Genomic DNA, 13,610 nt, shown 5'->3' with positions numbered 1-13,610 from the left:
CACGGACGTCACCCGCATCACGGATCTAATCTGCACCACGGACGTCACCCGCACCACGGACGTCACCTGCATCACGGACGTCACCTGCACCACAAACGTCACCCGCACCACGGACGTCACCATGTATGTGCGTTCGCGCGTGTGTGAGAGAGAGAGGGGAGACAGAGAGAGCGAGGGAGGTAATCAACCCACATCATTTCTTTCCCCCTCTCTATTCCATCCCCCTTGGAAATCGCCTCAGACCGGACCGGACCAGACCGGACCGCCACCTGCCTGCATGGAGATCTTGAGGGCCGTGGAGATGTTCTTGGCGCGGGTGATGGTGGCGTTGGGCGGCACCGCCGCCAGCGCCGCGTGTTTGAGCGCCAGCTGCGCCGCGATGCCCAACGGAACCGCGAACAGCGCCGCCAGGGACTCCAGCCGCGCCTTGACGGTGGTCGGCGTCAGCTCAAGCAGCGCCGGCTGAGCCGCCAACATCGCCGAAACCGCCTCCGCGGGCAGACCCAACCTCGCGGACCATGCCTCCAAAAGGGAGTCCTGAGGCCGCGTGGGGCGGGGCGGGGCGGGGCGGGGTCAGGTGGGGCGGGGTCAGGTCAAATTACGAGTTTCGTACACACACAAGTGTACGGGAGATATGATGTGGGGTAAACGCCCGGAGAGGGGGGTTGGGGGCCATGCGTGGTGGGAGTCGTGCGTGTCATTACCGTGGCGCGAGCTTCATGCCCCCTACCCGCCCGACCCACCTGCAGGGTCACCAGTATGAGCGACCCGGGATCGCTCTTAGCCAGCTCCAAACACTCCGCCAACGAGCTGCCGGTGGAGGCCGCCAACAGGCTCACTGCGGAGCGCAACGTCGCGGGGGATACCACGAGCAGCGCGGGCTGCGCCGCCGCCAGCTGCCGCGCGCTGTCAGGCCCCAATTTAAAGGTGTCGCCCAGAGCCGCCAGACGGGACGCAAGAGTGTCGGCGGTGGTGTCGTACATGAGCAGCGGCTGCGCCGCCAGCACCGCCAGCGCGGCGGAACGATCCACGCCGAGACCCAGCTCCAAAACCTCCAGCGCCGCTTGGATGGTGCCGTACTGCCGTGTACGGTAGATGCATGGGCGGGGATGGCGGGGAGAGCAGGGGTCGGTGAGTGGGTTTGGCACGCGACGAGGTGCGGGGAGAGGGGGGAAATGTGCCATACACAGTGAGCGCGTCTGAGCAATCAACAGACAGACATACGGACTGTCCGCATAAGGAGAGGACATTACATAGATGCACACACATACATACATACATACAGGCAGGTGGCTGGCAGAGGTTAAGGCCTGACTTCTGCTCCCGGAGTGTCCGGGTTCAAATCCGCCTGGCGACCCCTCGGTGTGGGAGGGGTGTTAAATTGGGAGGTGGCCCCCCATCTTATGGACGGTGTAGGACGTGATAATATCAACTTGCGAGCTGACCAGGAACTAAGTTGATGCGCCGTTGATCCGCTAGATTTGGTTGGATGCTGGTGGTGAGTTGCCGAACCCAACGAATACATTCCGAAGTCGGATGGGGTAAACGGATTAGGGTGCCCCTCTCGCAGGGGAGAGCAGGGAACTGCCTCCAATGGAAAGGGGGCCGCTGGTGAAGCTATACCACCCTGTAACGACATACATACATACATACCTGCGCGCACAGCAACGTGGGCTGTTTGGTCATCAGCATCACAATGTCCTCGGGCCTGCAGCCCAGGTCCGCCGCCAACTTCTCCAGGGAGGAAGCCAGCAACTCAGTGGGCACCGAAACCAAGCCCAGGCTGCGAGGCAGCAGTTCGAGCAGTGAGGCCACCGACACACCCGTGGTGGCAGATACACCTGACGGCAGGTGAGATGCGGTCGGAGCAGTCCGGTCAGGCAATAAGTACTCACATGTGCATACATATATGCATGTCTGTACGGTGTAAGATATGTATGGTGTACGGCAGACGCCGAAGAAGTGTGTGTATGTATGTCACGTGGATAGTAGACGGTGGTGGTGGCGGTGGCCAGTTGCGGTGATGACTGATGTCGTACGTCAATAGCCAGACGTGGTGGCGCGAGACCGGTTCGTGTTCGTACGACAAATAGTAAAACCCACCCCAGCGCATGCACTTGATGATGACATGATGTTTGCGCGTCATGTGACACGGGTGATCACGGCCCTTTGGCTTCTTGGCAGTTTCCCGAGCCTGACCAAAACTGATCTCAATGTACCAGCTAACTAACTAACTAACCCAACTAACCCAACTAACCCACGCTATACCCGCCCCTGTTGCACCTTGCACGCCCAGACGCATCAGCCGCTTCTCCACCGCCACCACCGGCGGCACCCGCGCCACCAGCTCCGTCGCCTCTGCCGCCGTCAGCCCCAAGCCCGCGGCGACGTCCCCCACGGTAACGGCTACGTGGGGTGGTGGCACCGCCCACAGCAGCGCCTGACGGCCGACCAGGCCCACCAGGTCGACCAGGGGTACCCCCAGCTTGGTGGCCAGGACGTCCAGCCTGGGGGCCAGGAAAACCCGGGGGGGAGACTTGGAGGGGTAGGAGGAGGGGGAGGGCTGATGTTTGGTGAAACGAAGCTTTGCCGGCATGAGGCCATACACGGTTCGTAAAGTTATCATGTGAAACACATACATACGCACATACAAGGCCTTCACACATACACACATACATACACACAACCCCTGGAAACCTCTGGTCCACACTCCACCCGCCACTTGCAACAGTAAGGATGATCGTGTGACATAAACCCCCGGGTCGCTTATCCCCCCCCCGTCGCGACTGTAACCACCCGCAGCTCAGCTCGTGTCGTACATACCCACCTGTCCTTGATGATGCTAGGGTGGTTGACCGCCCACATCCCGGGCTGGCTGCAGTACAGATCCAGCGCCGCGTCCAGGCCCACTCCGAGCTCCGAAGCCATATCGCGCACCCTGCCGGCCGCCTCCTCCGGGGGCCGCTCCCACACCGCCGGCACACGGGACGCCAGGCGGGCAACACGCGGTAATGACACGTCCAACGCCGCCGCCAGCCCCTCAAGCTGCTGCCGTACCTACGTCGTACGGTCAAATAAGGGCCCCCAAAGTAACCAACCGAACCCAAATCGCATCACGCAGCGTAAAAACAAGCCGTCACGCGGCGAAAAGACACACACATCGCAATCATGACGTATGATATGCTTCAGTGCATGTTTCAGAAACAGCAGTCGTAGTATGCGTCTAGTGGGATATACACACACAGATATACACACAGACAGACACGAACAGATGCGGAAAGCAACGTCAAGAGTTTGTCAGTAAAAGTTAGTGTACGGCTGCTTTAGTACGGCGGTGCCGTACCTCCTGTGGATCCGCCATGACCAGTTCGGGGTTGGAGCTGAGCAGCGCCCCGAGGACCGCCTCCTGGTCCGCGAGCTCAGGCAACACGGCCATGAAGGTGCGCAGCCGTTCCGCGCCCTCCCGATATAAATCCCCTGCAGCAGCAGCAGGGGCAGCAGCAGCAGGGGCAGCAGCAGCAGAGGCAGCAGCAGTAGCAGGGGCAGCAGCAGCAGGGGCGGCAGGACGGAAAAAGCAAGTAAGTTCCGTGTGTATGAGGTCAGTTCAGTTCAGTTCAGATCAGCCCGACGAGGTGAGGTGAGGTGAGGTAGCGCACGGGAGGATCTCCGCACGTGATGGTGCGGTGATGGCGTTTCAACACGAGTGGGGAGTTGGGAGCTGCGTCCCCTCCTGGCGAGGTGCTATTGCCGGAATGCTACCCGGGGATAGAGGGCTGGGAGCTGTGTGTATGTGTGTGTATGTATGTGTGTATGTGAATGCGTGGAGGTTACAAGTATCTGGCCGGGCTTAACACATTGGCCACAGGGGCTGCTGCCTGGTCCCAACGGAAAGATCGCCTAAGCTCTCTCCCTAAGCGGACGGGAGAGGGGCGCGAGAGGTTCCTCCTCTGCCCCCTCCTAAGCATAGCCGAGAGCCTTAGGAGGCGTCGCACACGCGCACGCTCGCTCGCACAACGACTCAAGGCTCCGTCCCGCGAGTTCGCGCTCTCAGCCTTTTGAAGCAAGTCTCCTCTCCTGCCCCGTCCTGATCCGGCTCTCGGGATGAGGGTTCACATGTAAGACGGAGGAAACCCCGAAACCCTGTACAGACCCTACCATCCATATTACGGTGTGAATGTGTGTTTGTGTAGGGTCCGGGCGCCGAAACACGACCCCGGGGGAAAAAGCGCGGGGAGGTTTTGGCCCCGCTGAGCACACCCAGATGGCGGAGTTGCCCTCCATCTCCCCCCCCTGGAGCGCGATGATGATGATGATGATGATGATGATGATGAGGGGGGCTCTTGAGTGCGTGTTGGGCCGCTGTTGAGGACTTGACCCCTCGCGCTGATACATCAATAGTTACTAACGCTATGAGACGGCCAGAGTGGAATTCGCAACTGAAGTCAGACGCGTTTCGGTTGGGATGTACTGCTGATACCGGAGTAGTTGAGCGGCCAGCTAGGGGAACCCCTCTTCCTCCATCCCTCCCTTAAATCGAACACGCACCGGCCGACCAAAGCTCCTGATCTGGCGATGACGATGAGCTTCCAGAAACCTCATCGTTATCGTGGACATGCGCAGGCCGCGCGAGCTGGTAACGGGGGACCTGTGCGTGGTTCCTAAGCGGCTGCCTCAGACACCAACCCGCGCGGCCAGGACATGCCTGGGATACCCCGGGAAGCTTTTCTGGGACTTTCGCAGATTTCCAGGAGCGACGAATTATCGCATGGCTAGGTGCAAGTAGCGCCAGGCGACGCCTTGCTGCGTGGCGCAGCGCTGGACAACTCGTCCGCACATTCATTTGTCAAGTGGTACAGTGTTGTGCTGTCGGAAAGTGTTATAATTGTTCAATGTGCTTTAGGTGCGTCCATAATGGATAACCCTTCGTGGCTGTTGCCCTGAAATTAGTTTACGTCGCAGTGTCGGTGCCGGCGGCCGTGCCAAATAGCATTAGGCCAAAATGTGACTGTACCTATCAACTGTTTTCACAAGGAACAATATAGAAAGTTATGTAATATGTTCTGCTTGCAAAAGTCAGTCCTTGCGGATTTAGGATTTGGGTTTTGCGTTCTCATAGTCTGAAAGCTGTTGTCTAGCTGCTTGGCCATCACCTGTACCTGATACAATTCTAGCTGCCTTTATGTCTCGAAGTCGCAAGCATGTCACGTTAGGGCTCGATGAAGAGGTGCAGCCGCCTGGGCCAGGGCAGTCCATAGTGAGAGCGCTTGGATCACGAGGCAGCAACCTCATAGCGGTAAGGTACAGGTCATTTGGGTTTGAGATGGCTACCTTCCAAGGAAGGGCAAGGCCACTGTTTTCGGGAAGCACTTATCCCCCGTCGTCGGGCTGGCTGCGTGCCAGGTGGAGTTCCCGGATGGGCGCCAGACGTTGGTGCTCATGCCCGCAAAGTTTAACAAGAAGCTATGGGTAAAGCGGGGTGGATATCTGCTCGTGGAGGATAGCCCTGCGGCGGGTGGGGACAGCAAAGTGACGGGCACTATACTGTCCGTGCTCTACGACGATCAAATTAAGCAGCTGGCCAAGATGCCCGGCATTTGGTGAGGCGCCAGAGAGAGGGGGGAAAGAAGAGGCCGCGTGAGTCCTTCGCGCGATTTAGCCCTTTTTGCGATGCACAGTCGTTGGAAGAGAAACCCAACGATGAGTCCATGATACCCTTACTGCAGGCCCAAGGAGTTCGCGTCGAAAGAGGACAAAGGCTCGCTCGACGACCGTAAGTCCTTGACAGAGGAAACATGCAGGAGGGTGGCATGCATGACTGCCGGTATCGGCAGTTGAGTTTAGTAACCAAACTGAGTGTGCTCCGGCCGTCTTGGTTTTTCCTCGCCAGTGATGCCGCCTTCGGGAAGCGACGACGAAGGGGCTGATGGGAAGCAGCCTGGACCAGATGACGACGACGAGTATGGAGGGCAGCCTTTACAGCAGAACACAAACCGCAAGGTGAGGATCAAGCTTACCGTGCTTTTCAGGAAGGCCTTCTGAAATGTCTTACTTTTTGCATGTAGGTGGTTTACCATGAAGTCTCAGAGAGTGACGAGGAAGATAGTTAACTCACCGCGAAGTGGGGACGCGCTTCTACACTTACCTGAGTTTTAACTGGTTTCCCATTCGTATTTACTATAAACCAGAGTATAACATGACTGTTCCGCTACGGTCGTGCTCAACCGCCCACCAAGGCTCGCTACGGCAACCTCCGTAATACTGAATTTTCCAAGGTTGTATTTGAGGCCGGATCACGGATGTATTGTACATTCGTGCTTCCTGTTATCCATCTGCCCAATCAACTATATTTGGGCAAAGCGTATGGGCTCGTTTTCAGTGTGTAACTAGTCCGTGACGCCCACCTTCAACGTTGACCCCAGGAAAATATCTCTTGGAATTCCAAATATATTACAACACCATAGGGACTGTCTTCAGCCGTCAGCTTTGGCGTTGCTGAGACTGTTGCCGCACGGACCAAAACACGCTGAAAACGTAGCCAAGGTGGGAGTTTCCTTCGTTTTTCGTTAGGCTTGGAGACAGATTATTTATGAAGCTAAGAGGCGGCGTGGCGGTTTAAGTTAACCGCCCGATGGACAGCAAGTGGATGTGAATTATGCTGAAGAACGTCGCTTACCTTGTTTCTTTGTAGACTACAACCACATAGCATGGGACAACCCATGCGGGAATGGCTGTGGCTCGCCGCTCTGGGCCTCACCTTTTTAATGCAAACAAGTAAGCTTTCCTACCGCGGCTAACGCTCACCCTAGAAGTAAGGGCCTGTATTAGGATGTTGTCATGGTGGCTAGCAGCTGCATAATCGTGCAGCTAAAAAATCTAAGCGCATGTCGGCATCTATGGCGAACGAGTCATAAGCCTCACAGCACCTTACGTTGAACGTCGCTGGTTAGATCTCGTCACCGTAACCTGTGCCAAGCTGTCGCGGGGCCCCTCCCATGCTGCTGTAACGTTTTTGCGGCGGCGGTGTTGGTTTCGGGGCGTCCGCAACCCTGGTCGTTACCGCGCGCAATTCAGCCAATAGAGCATGGTCATCAGTTAATGACAAGCTGTCGTTTCTTTGACACTTTTCTGGTTCAGAACGGTGCCTAGCCTCGTCTTGGCTGTCGCACACCGAGGTCGCGTAACGCCGTAACTATCTGCTACACACAACAGCCGGACCCGGCCATGAATACCGGCGTAATGGAAGTCGCCGTTGCCTTGTATCAATCATGCGTATCAGATGATAATCTTATTTCTCAAATTGCCCTAGGGAGGGACTTCTCCCACATGCTACCAGCTATCAGGTCACAACGCACCCCTCTAACGAACCTCCACCACTCCCCGTCTCATCCAACCCCATCTGGAGAGCAGTCACACCCACTGGCACAAAAAACCCGTACCCTTCCCTCCACCTCAATGATAGAATCTACCCGCGTACGTTTGTCTGTACATCTGAACGTGCACCTACCCGGCCGCTGGGCTCCGAACCTCTTCAAGGCTCAACCGCACCCTTCCGCCGCTTTCCGTACCCTTCCTCCCTTCCTTCCCTCCTGGCACTTTATGTGGTCTTAACTCCTCCACATCCCTCCCCCTCCAGGTCATGCCAGCTACCTGACGGGTTCTAAATTTCCGTGGGAGGGATGCAAAATGGGCGCATCAATCAACCGGTGGACGGTTACCCTTACCTCGTACGTGGAGGATCCCACGCGCTTCAGCCGCGCGTGCTTTCGCTTCGGCTACAAACCTGTCAGCCAGTGCACCCCCAACGGACTGCGGTGCTGCGGGGAGAACCACATCAACAAGTTTAAAATGTACATTGGTAAGATGGTGGTGTGCCGTATGTAGGCTGCGCGTGGGCTTGCGGGTAGGCCAGGGGCGGCGCGGGTGCGTGTGTGTATTTGCCGGGGTTATCTCGGCCGTCACACGGGGCATGGACGCGGGTTATTGGGTTTGGTGGCAGGCGGGGGAGACGGGAACCGAGTGTTTTTATTGAGGGGGCCCCACCCGGAGGAAATCTGGACGGGACTCGAGCCCGGCGTACGGAGGATTGTACGTTGTACGGCATCGGGACGGGCGTTGAAAACAGAAGAGGATGTAGGACGTAAGGATGTTCCGTGTTGGGAAATGGGAGCGTTGGCTTGGTTTCCCAGAGGGATTGTCGTCCAAGGTGACGTGTCGGTTATGATGTCACCTTCCCTGGCCCTTTCTTCCGCCCCCTCCCCTCCCCTCGCACACACAGACCCCTTGTGCCAGCGGAGCGACATCTTCAACATCACCGTGAATAACATGGTGACGACGGCGGCCTTCAAGGAGTATCTACATGTGAGGGGGGGTGCGGAGGAGGGGGCCCGGGGGGAAGGACGAACCACAAACGAGTGAAGCTGCTGCCAGGGCAAGAGTGTACCACACGTAGAACTGACCGAAAGGCGTCCGTGAAGACCGCGACCTCGGGCCCGGGGGGGGGCTACTTGTACGGGGTAGGGGATTGCCTGGTGCTGGCGGCCATGAGGCCATGAGCCGCCGATGGCAGAAGGAAAAAGGGGAGGTGGTTGGGGTTTTTGTTGTGTCCAGTTAAAAACCAACGGAATAACGGAGGGAGCGCGTGGGGAGGGGATAGGGCGTGAGGCGGAGAGGAAAAACGAGAGCTGGGAGGAACAGGGGGGTTTGTACAGCAAGAGCAAAGCCAGGTGAAAGGTTTTTTAGCCAAAGGGGGTGAAGTCATGTTTTCTTAGTTACAAGAAGTCCAAAGAAACAAGGGCGGATGCTCCTTACACCCTGGGGGGGGGAAGGGGAGGTGCAAGGGGGAGGAAGCCCCGGAGAACGCATGTGCGCGTGTGTGTGTTTTGTGACTGTTTGTGTAGACGAGTCCGGGGCCACTAAAGGGGGGTTGGGAGAGGGGATTAACCCCCCACACCCACACCCACATCCACACCGTTTATCTTACGATAACGGAAGGATCCCTCGGACCTGCGGACTGTCCTTTGATGCCGTACGTCCCGTGCCGACCCGTGGGACTGTTTTCCCGCAGGGCGACCTTGACAAGCCCACGTTCAAAATTACCAACATGTACATTCCCTTTGACAAGATCAACACGACGACTCTGTGTTTCAGCATGAAGGGCAACTGCCCCACCTTGTCTTCGCTGGCGAATCCGGACACTCGGGACCAGGGGGTGCTGGAGGTGGGCGTGTACGACAAGAAGGTGGACAATTACGAATGCTGGTGGGTTATTGTCAACGGATGCCAGGGGGGAGGGGGGAGGGGGGAGGGTGGGGGGCCGGGGAAAAAAGGGGGGGGGTGTTCGCGGCACGGTGGGCTACATATGGTCCCCCTCATTCCCCCCCCCCCCAACACACACATACACACCACAGCACGACAGGCTCATTTATGGCGCAAGACGCAATTCCTAGGTGGTGCTTCAGAGCACGCTTAGGCACGGATGGGGATGTGCAAGTGTATGGATAAGTTGGGTGTGTTGCACTGTTAACGCACCACCACCCTTTCCGCCCCGTGGAAAAACCCTTTCCCCAGCCCCATGTTTGTATTTCCGGTTACGGGCCGTACGGATGTTCCGCCGCCACCACCGGCTCGTGCGGGTCCGCCGCCACCGGAGATGCCGACGCTGCCGCCGGACGCTCCGGAACCTGTGGAGTTTCCGTCACCGCCGTCACCGCCGCCACCTGTCCCGTCGTCGCTACGGCCGCCGCCTCCTGTCGTACGGTCCCCACCCCCCGCAGCTCGTTCGCCCCCGCCGCAACAGCCTCCATCGCCGCCACCTCCTCGTCCACCGCCACCGTCGCCGCCGCCACCGTCGCCGCGTCCACCGCCACCGTCGCCACCGCCACCGTCGCCACCACCACCGTCGCCGCCGCCGCCGTCGCCGCCGCCACCGTCGCCGCCGCCACCGTCGCCGCGTCCACCGCCACCGTCGCCACCGCCACCGTCGCCACCGTCGCCACCGCCACCGTCGCTTCCGTCGCCGCCACCTCGCTCTCCGCGTCCTCTATCACCACCTCCCCGATCCCCGCCGTCGCCACCGCCTCCGTCACCGCCACCGCCATCCCCTCTGCCACCTGCACCGCCGCCTCCGTCGCCGCCACCTCCCTCTCCGCCACCGCCTTCGCCCACGCCACCTTCGCCGCCGCCGCCTTCACCATCACCGCCAGTTCCCCGCCCACCTCCACGGCCGTCGCCACCGTCGCCACCACCACCACCAAATTCTCCGCCTCCTCGTAAGTCTCCCCCTCCTCCTCCGCCTCCATCACCCCCGCCGCCGTCTCTACCGCCTCCGCCGTCGCCGTCGCCGCCACCCCCCGAGACCCCAAGCCCACCGCCGCCAGTCCGTGTACGACCGGCAAGATTTTCACCTCCGCCACCTCCTACCCCTCCGCCACCACCGTCATTCCCGCAACTCCCTTTACTTCCTTCCCAGCCGCCTCCGGCTTGCAAGCGGAAATGCTCGCCGCCGCTGGAGCCGCCGCCGCCGCCATCCCCGCCGCCACCGTCCCCACCGCCGCCACCGCCGCCGCCGCCCTCGCCGCGGCCCTCGCCGCCGCCGGTCACACGATCTTGCCGGGGCATTCGGTGCCCGCCGCCGCCGTTGTCTTCGCCTCCGAACGTGCCTGGTGAGGACGTACGCCTTTCTCTCCTGCCGGGGGAACTAGGACGCAATCCACTTTTCCTAATACGGCAGTACGACAGTACGACAAAGCAGACCGAGGGGGTTCGCTGATCTGGGCCAACCTACTGATGGCCATGAGGCGGAAATATGTAGATGCGTCCCCAAGGAATGATTGCATTTGAGAGGGCATGTATGCAGCATACGTACGACATCCGTGTGTGTATGTGTGTGTATGTGTGTGTGTGTGTCGGAAAAAGCTCTGTCGTAATTTCACTAATTTCGCTTTGCCCGACACTCCATTTTCACAGCCGCGCTCGACGAGGTGCTGTCCTTCCTGTACGGCAACTTCCGGTACGACGTACGACCAGAGCGACTAAATTTCACCAACGCGCAGGCCGCGTGTGCGGCGCGTGGCGGTAATTTGGCGTCGTTCCCAGGCGGTGATGCCTGGCTTGCCGTACAAGACGCCTTACGAGTTTCTTCCCTCATTTCGACGCTTGGAAGCGGGTCGTCCTTGAAGCTTTGGATCGGGTTGAAATTGGATCTCGTGGATCCGTTGTGGACGGATGGCCAGCCGGTGTCGTACCTGCCAACGACCGATGGCGGTACGATTCTGGTCAACGGCGCGTGTTACAGCATTTTGTGCACTTTGACTGGTGACGTGGCGGCCGACGGCACCGCCAGCCGCCGGTGCGGCTGGATGCCGGCACTGCCGCTGGACGCGGGCTGTGGCACCGCTCTGGACGGCTTCCTCTGCAAGACAGGTCCGCTGTGGGGAGATAGTGGGGGTGGTGGTTGGGTGGGGTGGGGGTGGTGGTTGGGGTGGGGGTGGAGCAGGACGGGGAGGAGGCGGGGAATTTTGAAGACAGATGACAAAACGGGGGGGGATGGTGGTAATGGTCGGAAGTTCGATTTGTTATTGACATGATGTTTAGATACACATTGGCTGCTGCTGCTGCTGTTGCTGCTGTTGCTTTCGCAATCTGTGTGCATATGTATCTCCCACCCGACCCGCACCCGCCCATTTTCCCCCACAACCCCCAACCTTTCCCCGCAGCCATTTGATCTATTCACCGGGCCCAAGGCCTGTAAGATGAGAGTTCAAGACCCCTAGCGAGATTGGGGGGGAATGGGGGGTTGGAGCCGCCGGGTCACGGGCACAGCGCGCGGCCCTCCTCCCCTTTCCCCCCCTCCCCTCCCCCCGGGGGGGCCACTGCCGAGATCAGCCGGGTGCGGGTACCTGCGAGGGGGGGGGGTTGCAGCAGCCATAGGGCCCATGTTGGCCGAGGCGATGTGGATGCAGTAGCAGCGCACTGCAGCGTTAGCTGGATTCGATTCTTCGATGTCTAGTCGGAATGATTTATTCATACCTCCTAGATGATGTTATCGCAGCGCAGTGGCGGGTGCAGCAGGGCGGGGAGGGGAGCGAGGTGATGTCTTGAGCGGGTTTTTGCAGGTGCACCTCAACGAAATGGGTGAGGTGGTGTGTGTAAGTGACCGTCCTGCGACAAGGATTTGTTTTACGATGTGGGGTGGAGATGTGGGTTTCTATGACCCGAAATTGCCGGTGCTATTTTCGACTGCAGGTTGGGGCGCGCGGGCACTGTAACCGGGGGACGTGGAAATGAGAAGGGCGGCCCGAGGTGTTTGTCTCGCTGCGAGGCGGTGACAGTAGTCGTTGCTTTTAAGGCGGCCGGTGAACTGTTATCTATTAGATGTGCATTTTAGAAGGGGCGGGAGCGGGTGTGATTACGCTGTAATAGTAGCTAGGCATTACGGCCTGGCCTGATGATTGGGCGGCTACGCTCATAGGCCTTGGCGCGATTGGTTTCTGGTGAAACCGAACACATATTGATTCATTCCGTTGACGTTTGGGAGGTCTGCTGTTTGATACATGTTTTTGCGATTTGACCTATTATGAAACTATTTTTGTTATGGCTGGCTGCTTTTTGTTGCTTGTGAACAAGAGTGAGCGGCTAATAGGAGCGGCATTTCTGGCATGAGATTGGGTGGCAACGTAGCGAAGACGCGGGTGTTAGCAGGGACGCCGACGGCGTTTTAGCTTGTTTTTTCCCATCCCTCCGATGCCAGATGATGATCCTCTCGGACGGAAAATACATTGTGCCCATGTACCTTAATTCAACTAGACGATAGCTTTATGTGGACACGCAAGGCATGATCTAAGTATAGGATCTGCCTGCCAAGATGGTAAGGCATGTGACTTATCAAAACAGGACGCACGGCAGTGATGAGTAACTGTAAGCGCAAATCTTTTTGGATTTCCACGACGTACATATTTGCGGCCTGCTCTGGGCGTGTCCGCTATACGTGAAACGCTATACGTAGGATACATAAGATAAGACGTCGAAGTACCGCCAAAACAACTTCGGCTTCGGTTAACGATAATGCAACGCAATGATATACTGTAACCGTTTCCTAAATCGTACCTTCTATACTAACTACCTCTTGGAAAAATCCCAACGCATTTCCCTTTCGCTTGCGAGCCAACCAAGTGTGCCACCGAATTACGTGGCGGCCCTATGGATTGGGAAGCTCATCAGGGTTGTGGTCGGACCGGAAGCTGGTTATTGCGGTCCGGGAGGCGGTCCAACGGTGACCGGAACGGACCCATATAATCATCGCTTATAGGTTTTAACAGTAACTGCCTGTATTTTATACCGGTATTTCGGGGGACCCTCATCCAGTCACCCTAGCCAACTTCTCAGTGTGTGTGTGTGCGGGTGCATGGGCGGGTGGGTGGGTATGGGTGTGTGAATGCGTGGAGGTTACAAGTATCTGGCCGGGCCTGCCACTGGCCACGGGTACTGCTGCCTGGTCCCAACGGAAAGACCACCTAAGCTCTCTCCCTAAGCGGACGGGAGAGGGGCGTGAGGGGCCGAGCCGCCGGTCCGCTAGCTCCGCTCCCCTGCCCCCGTGTGTGTGTTTGCACGCA

General features: G+C 58.5%; 2 protein-coding genes across 2 annotated transcripts in view; one reads left to right on the top strand and one right to left on the bottom strand.

Annotated features, from left to right (window-relative positions):
* The window catches only part of VOLCADRAFT_90603 (uncharacterized protein), a gene marked incomplete at both ends in the record, with an annotated part of 3,844 nt that extends 408 nt beyond the window's left edge, over nucleotides 1-3,436 (bottom strand). Inside the window, 6 exons of the mRNA XM_002950058.1 lie at nucleotides 244-537; nucleotides 744-1,079; nucleotides 1,654-1,841; nucleotides 2,284-2,507; nucleotides 2,828-3,057; nucleotides 3,344-3,436. Coding sequence (XP_002950104.1) covers nucleotides 244-537; nucleotides 744-1,079; nucleotides 1,654-1,841; nucleotides 2,284-2,507; nucleotides 2,828-3,057; nucleotides 3,344-3,436 — 1,365 coding nt within the window. The remainder of the gene's footprint in view (nucleotides 1-243; nucleotides 538-743; nucleotides 1,080-1,653; nucleotides 1,842-2,283; nucleotides 2,508-2,827; nucleotides 3,058-3,343) is intronic.
* A 1,743-nt stretch (nucleotides 3,437-5,179) lies between these two features.
* Nucleotides 5,180-12,935, top strand: VOLCADRAFT_104609 (uncharacterized protein; the record flags this gene model as incomplete). Its single annotated transcript, XM_002950171.1, has 11 exons — nucleotides 5,180-5,293; nucleotides 5,401-5,597; nucleotides 5,724-5,770; nucleotides 7,634-7,855; nucleotides 8,276-8,358; nucleotides 9,065-9,258; nucleotides 9,408-9,446; nucleotides 9,568-9,776; nucleotides 10,203-10,268; nucleotides 10,966-11,421; nucleotides 11,715-12,935. 11 exons carry the CDS (start codon nucleotides 5,180-5,182, stop codon nucleotides 11,720-11,722), a joined length of 1,635 nt encoding a protein of 544 aa, XP_002950217.1. The 3' UTR covers nucleotides 11,723-12,935.
* Nucleotides 12,936-13,610: the final 675 nt, after the last annotated feature.

Source organism: Volvox carteri (assembly GCF_000143455.1).
Source record: "Volvox carteri f. nagariensis unplaced genomic scaffold VOLCAscaffold_17, whole genome shotgun sequence".
Lineage (NCBI taxonomy): Eukaryota > Viridiplantae > Chlorophyta > Chlorophyceae > Chlamydomonadales > Volvocaceae > Volvox > Volvox carteri.
This window is presented reverse-complemented; position numbering and strand designations above follow the sequence as displayed.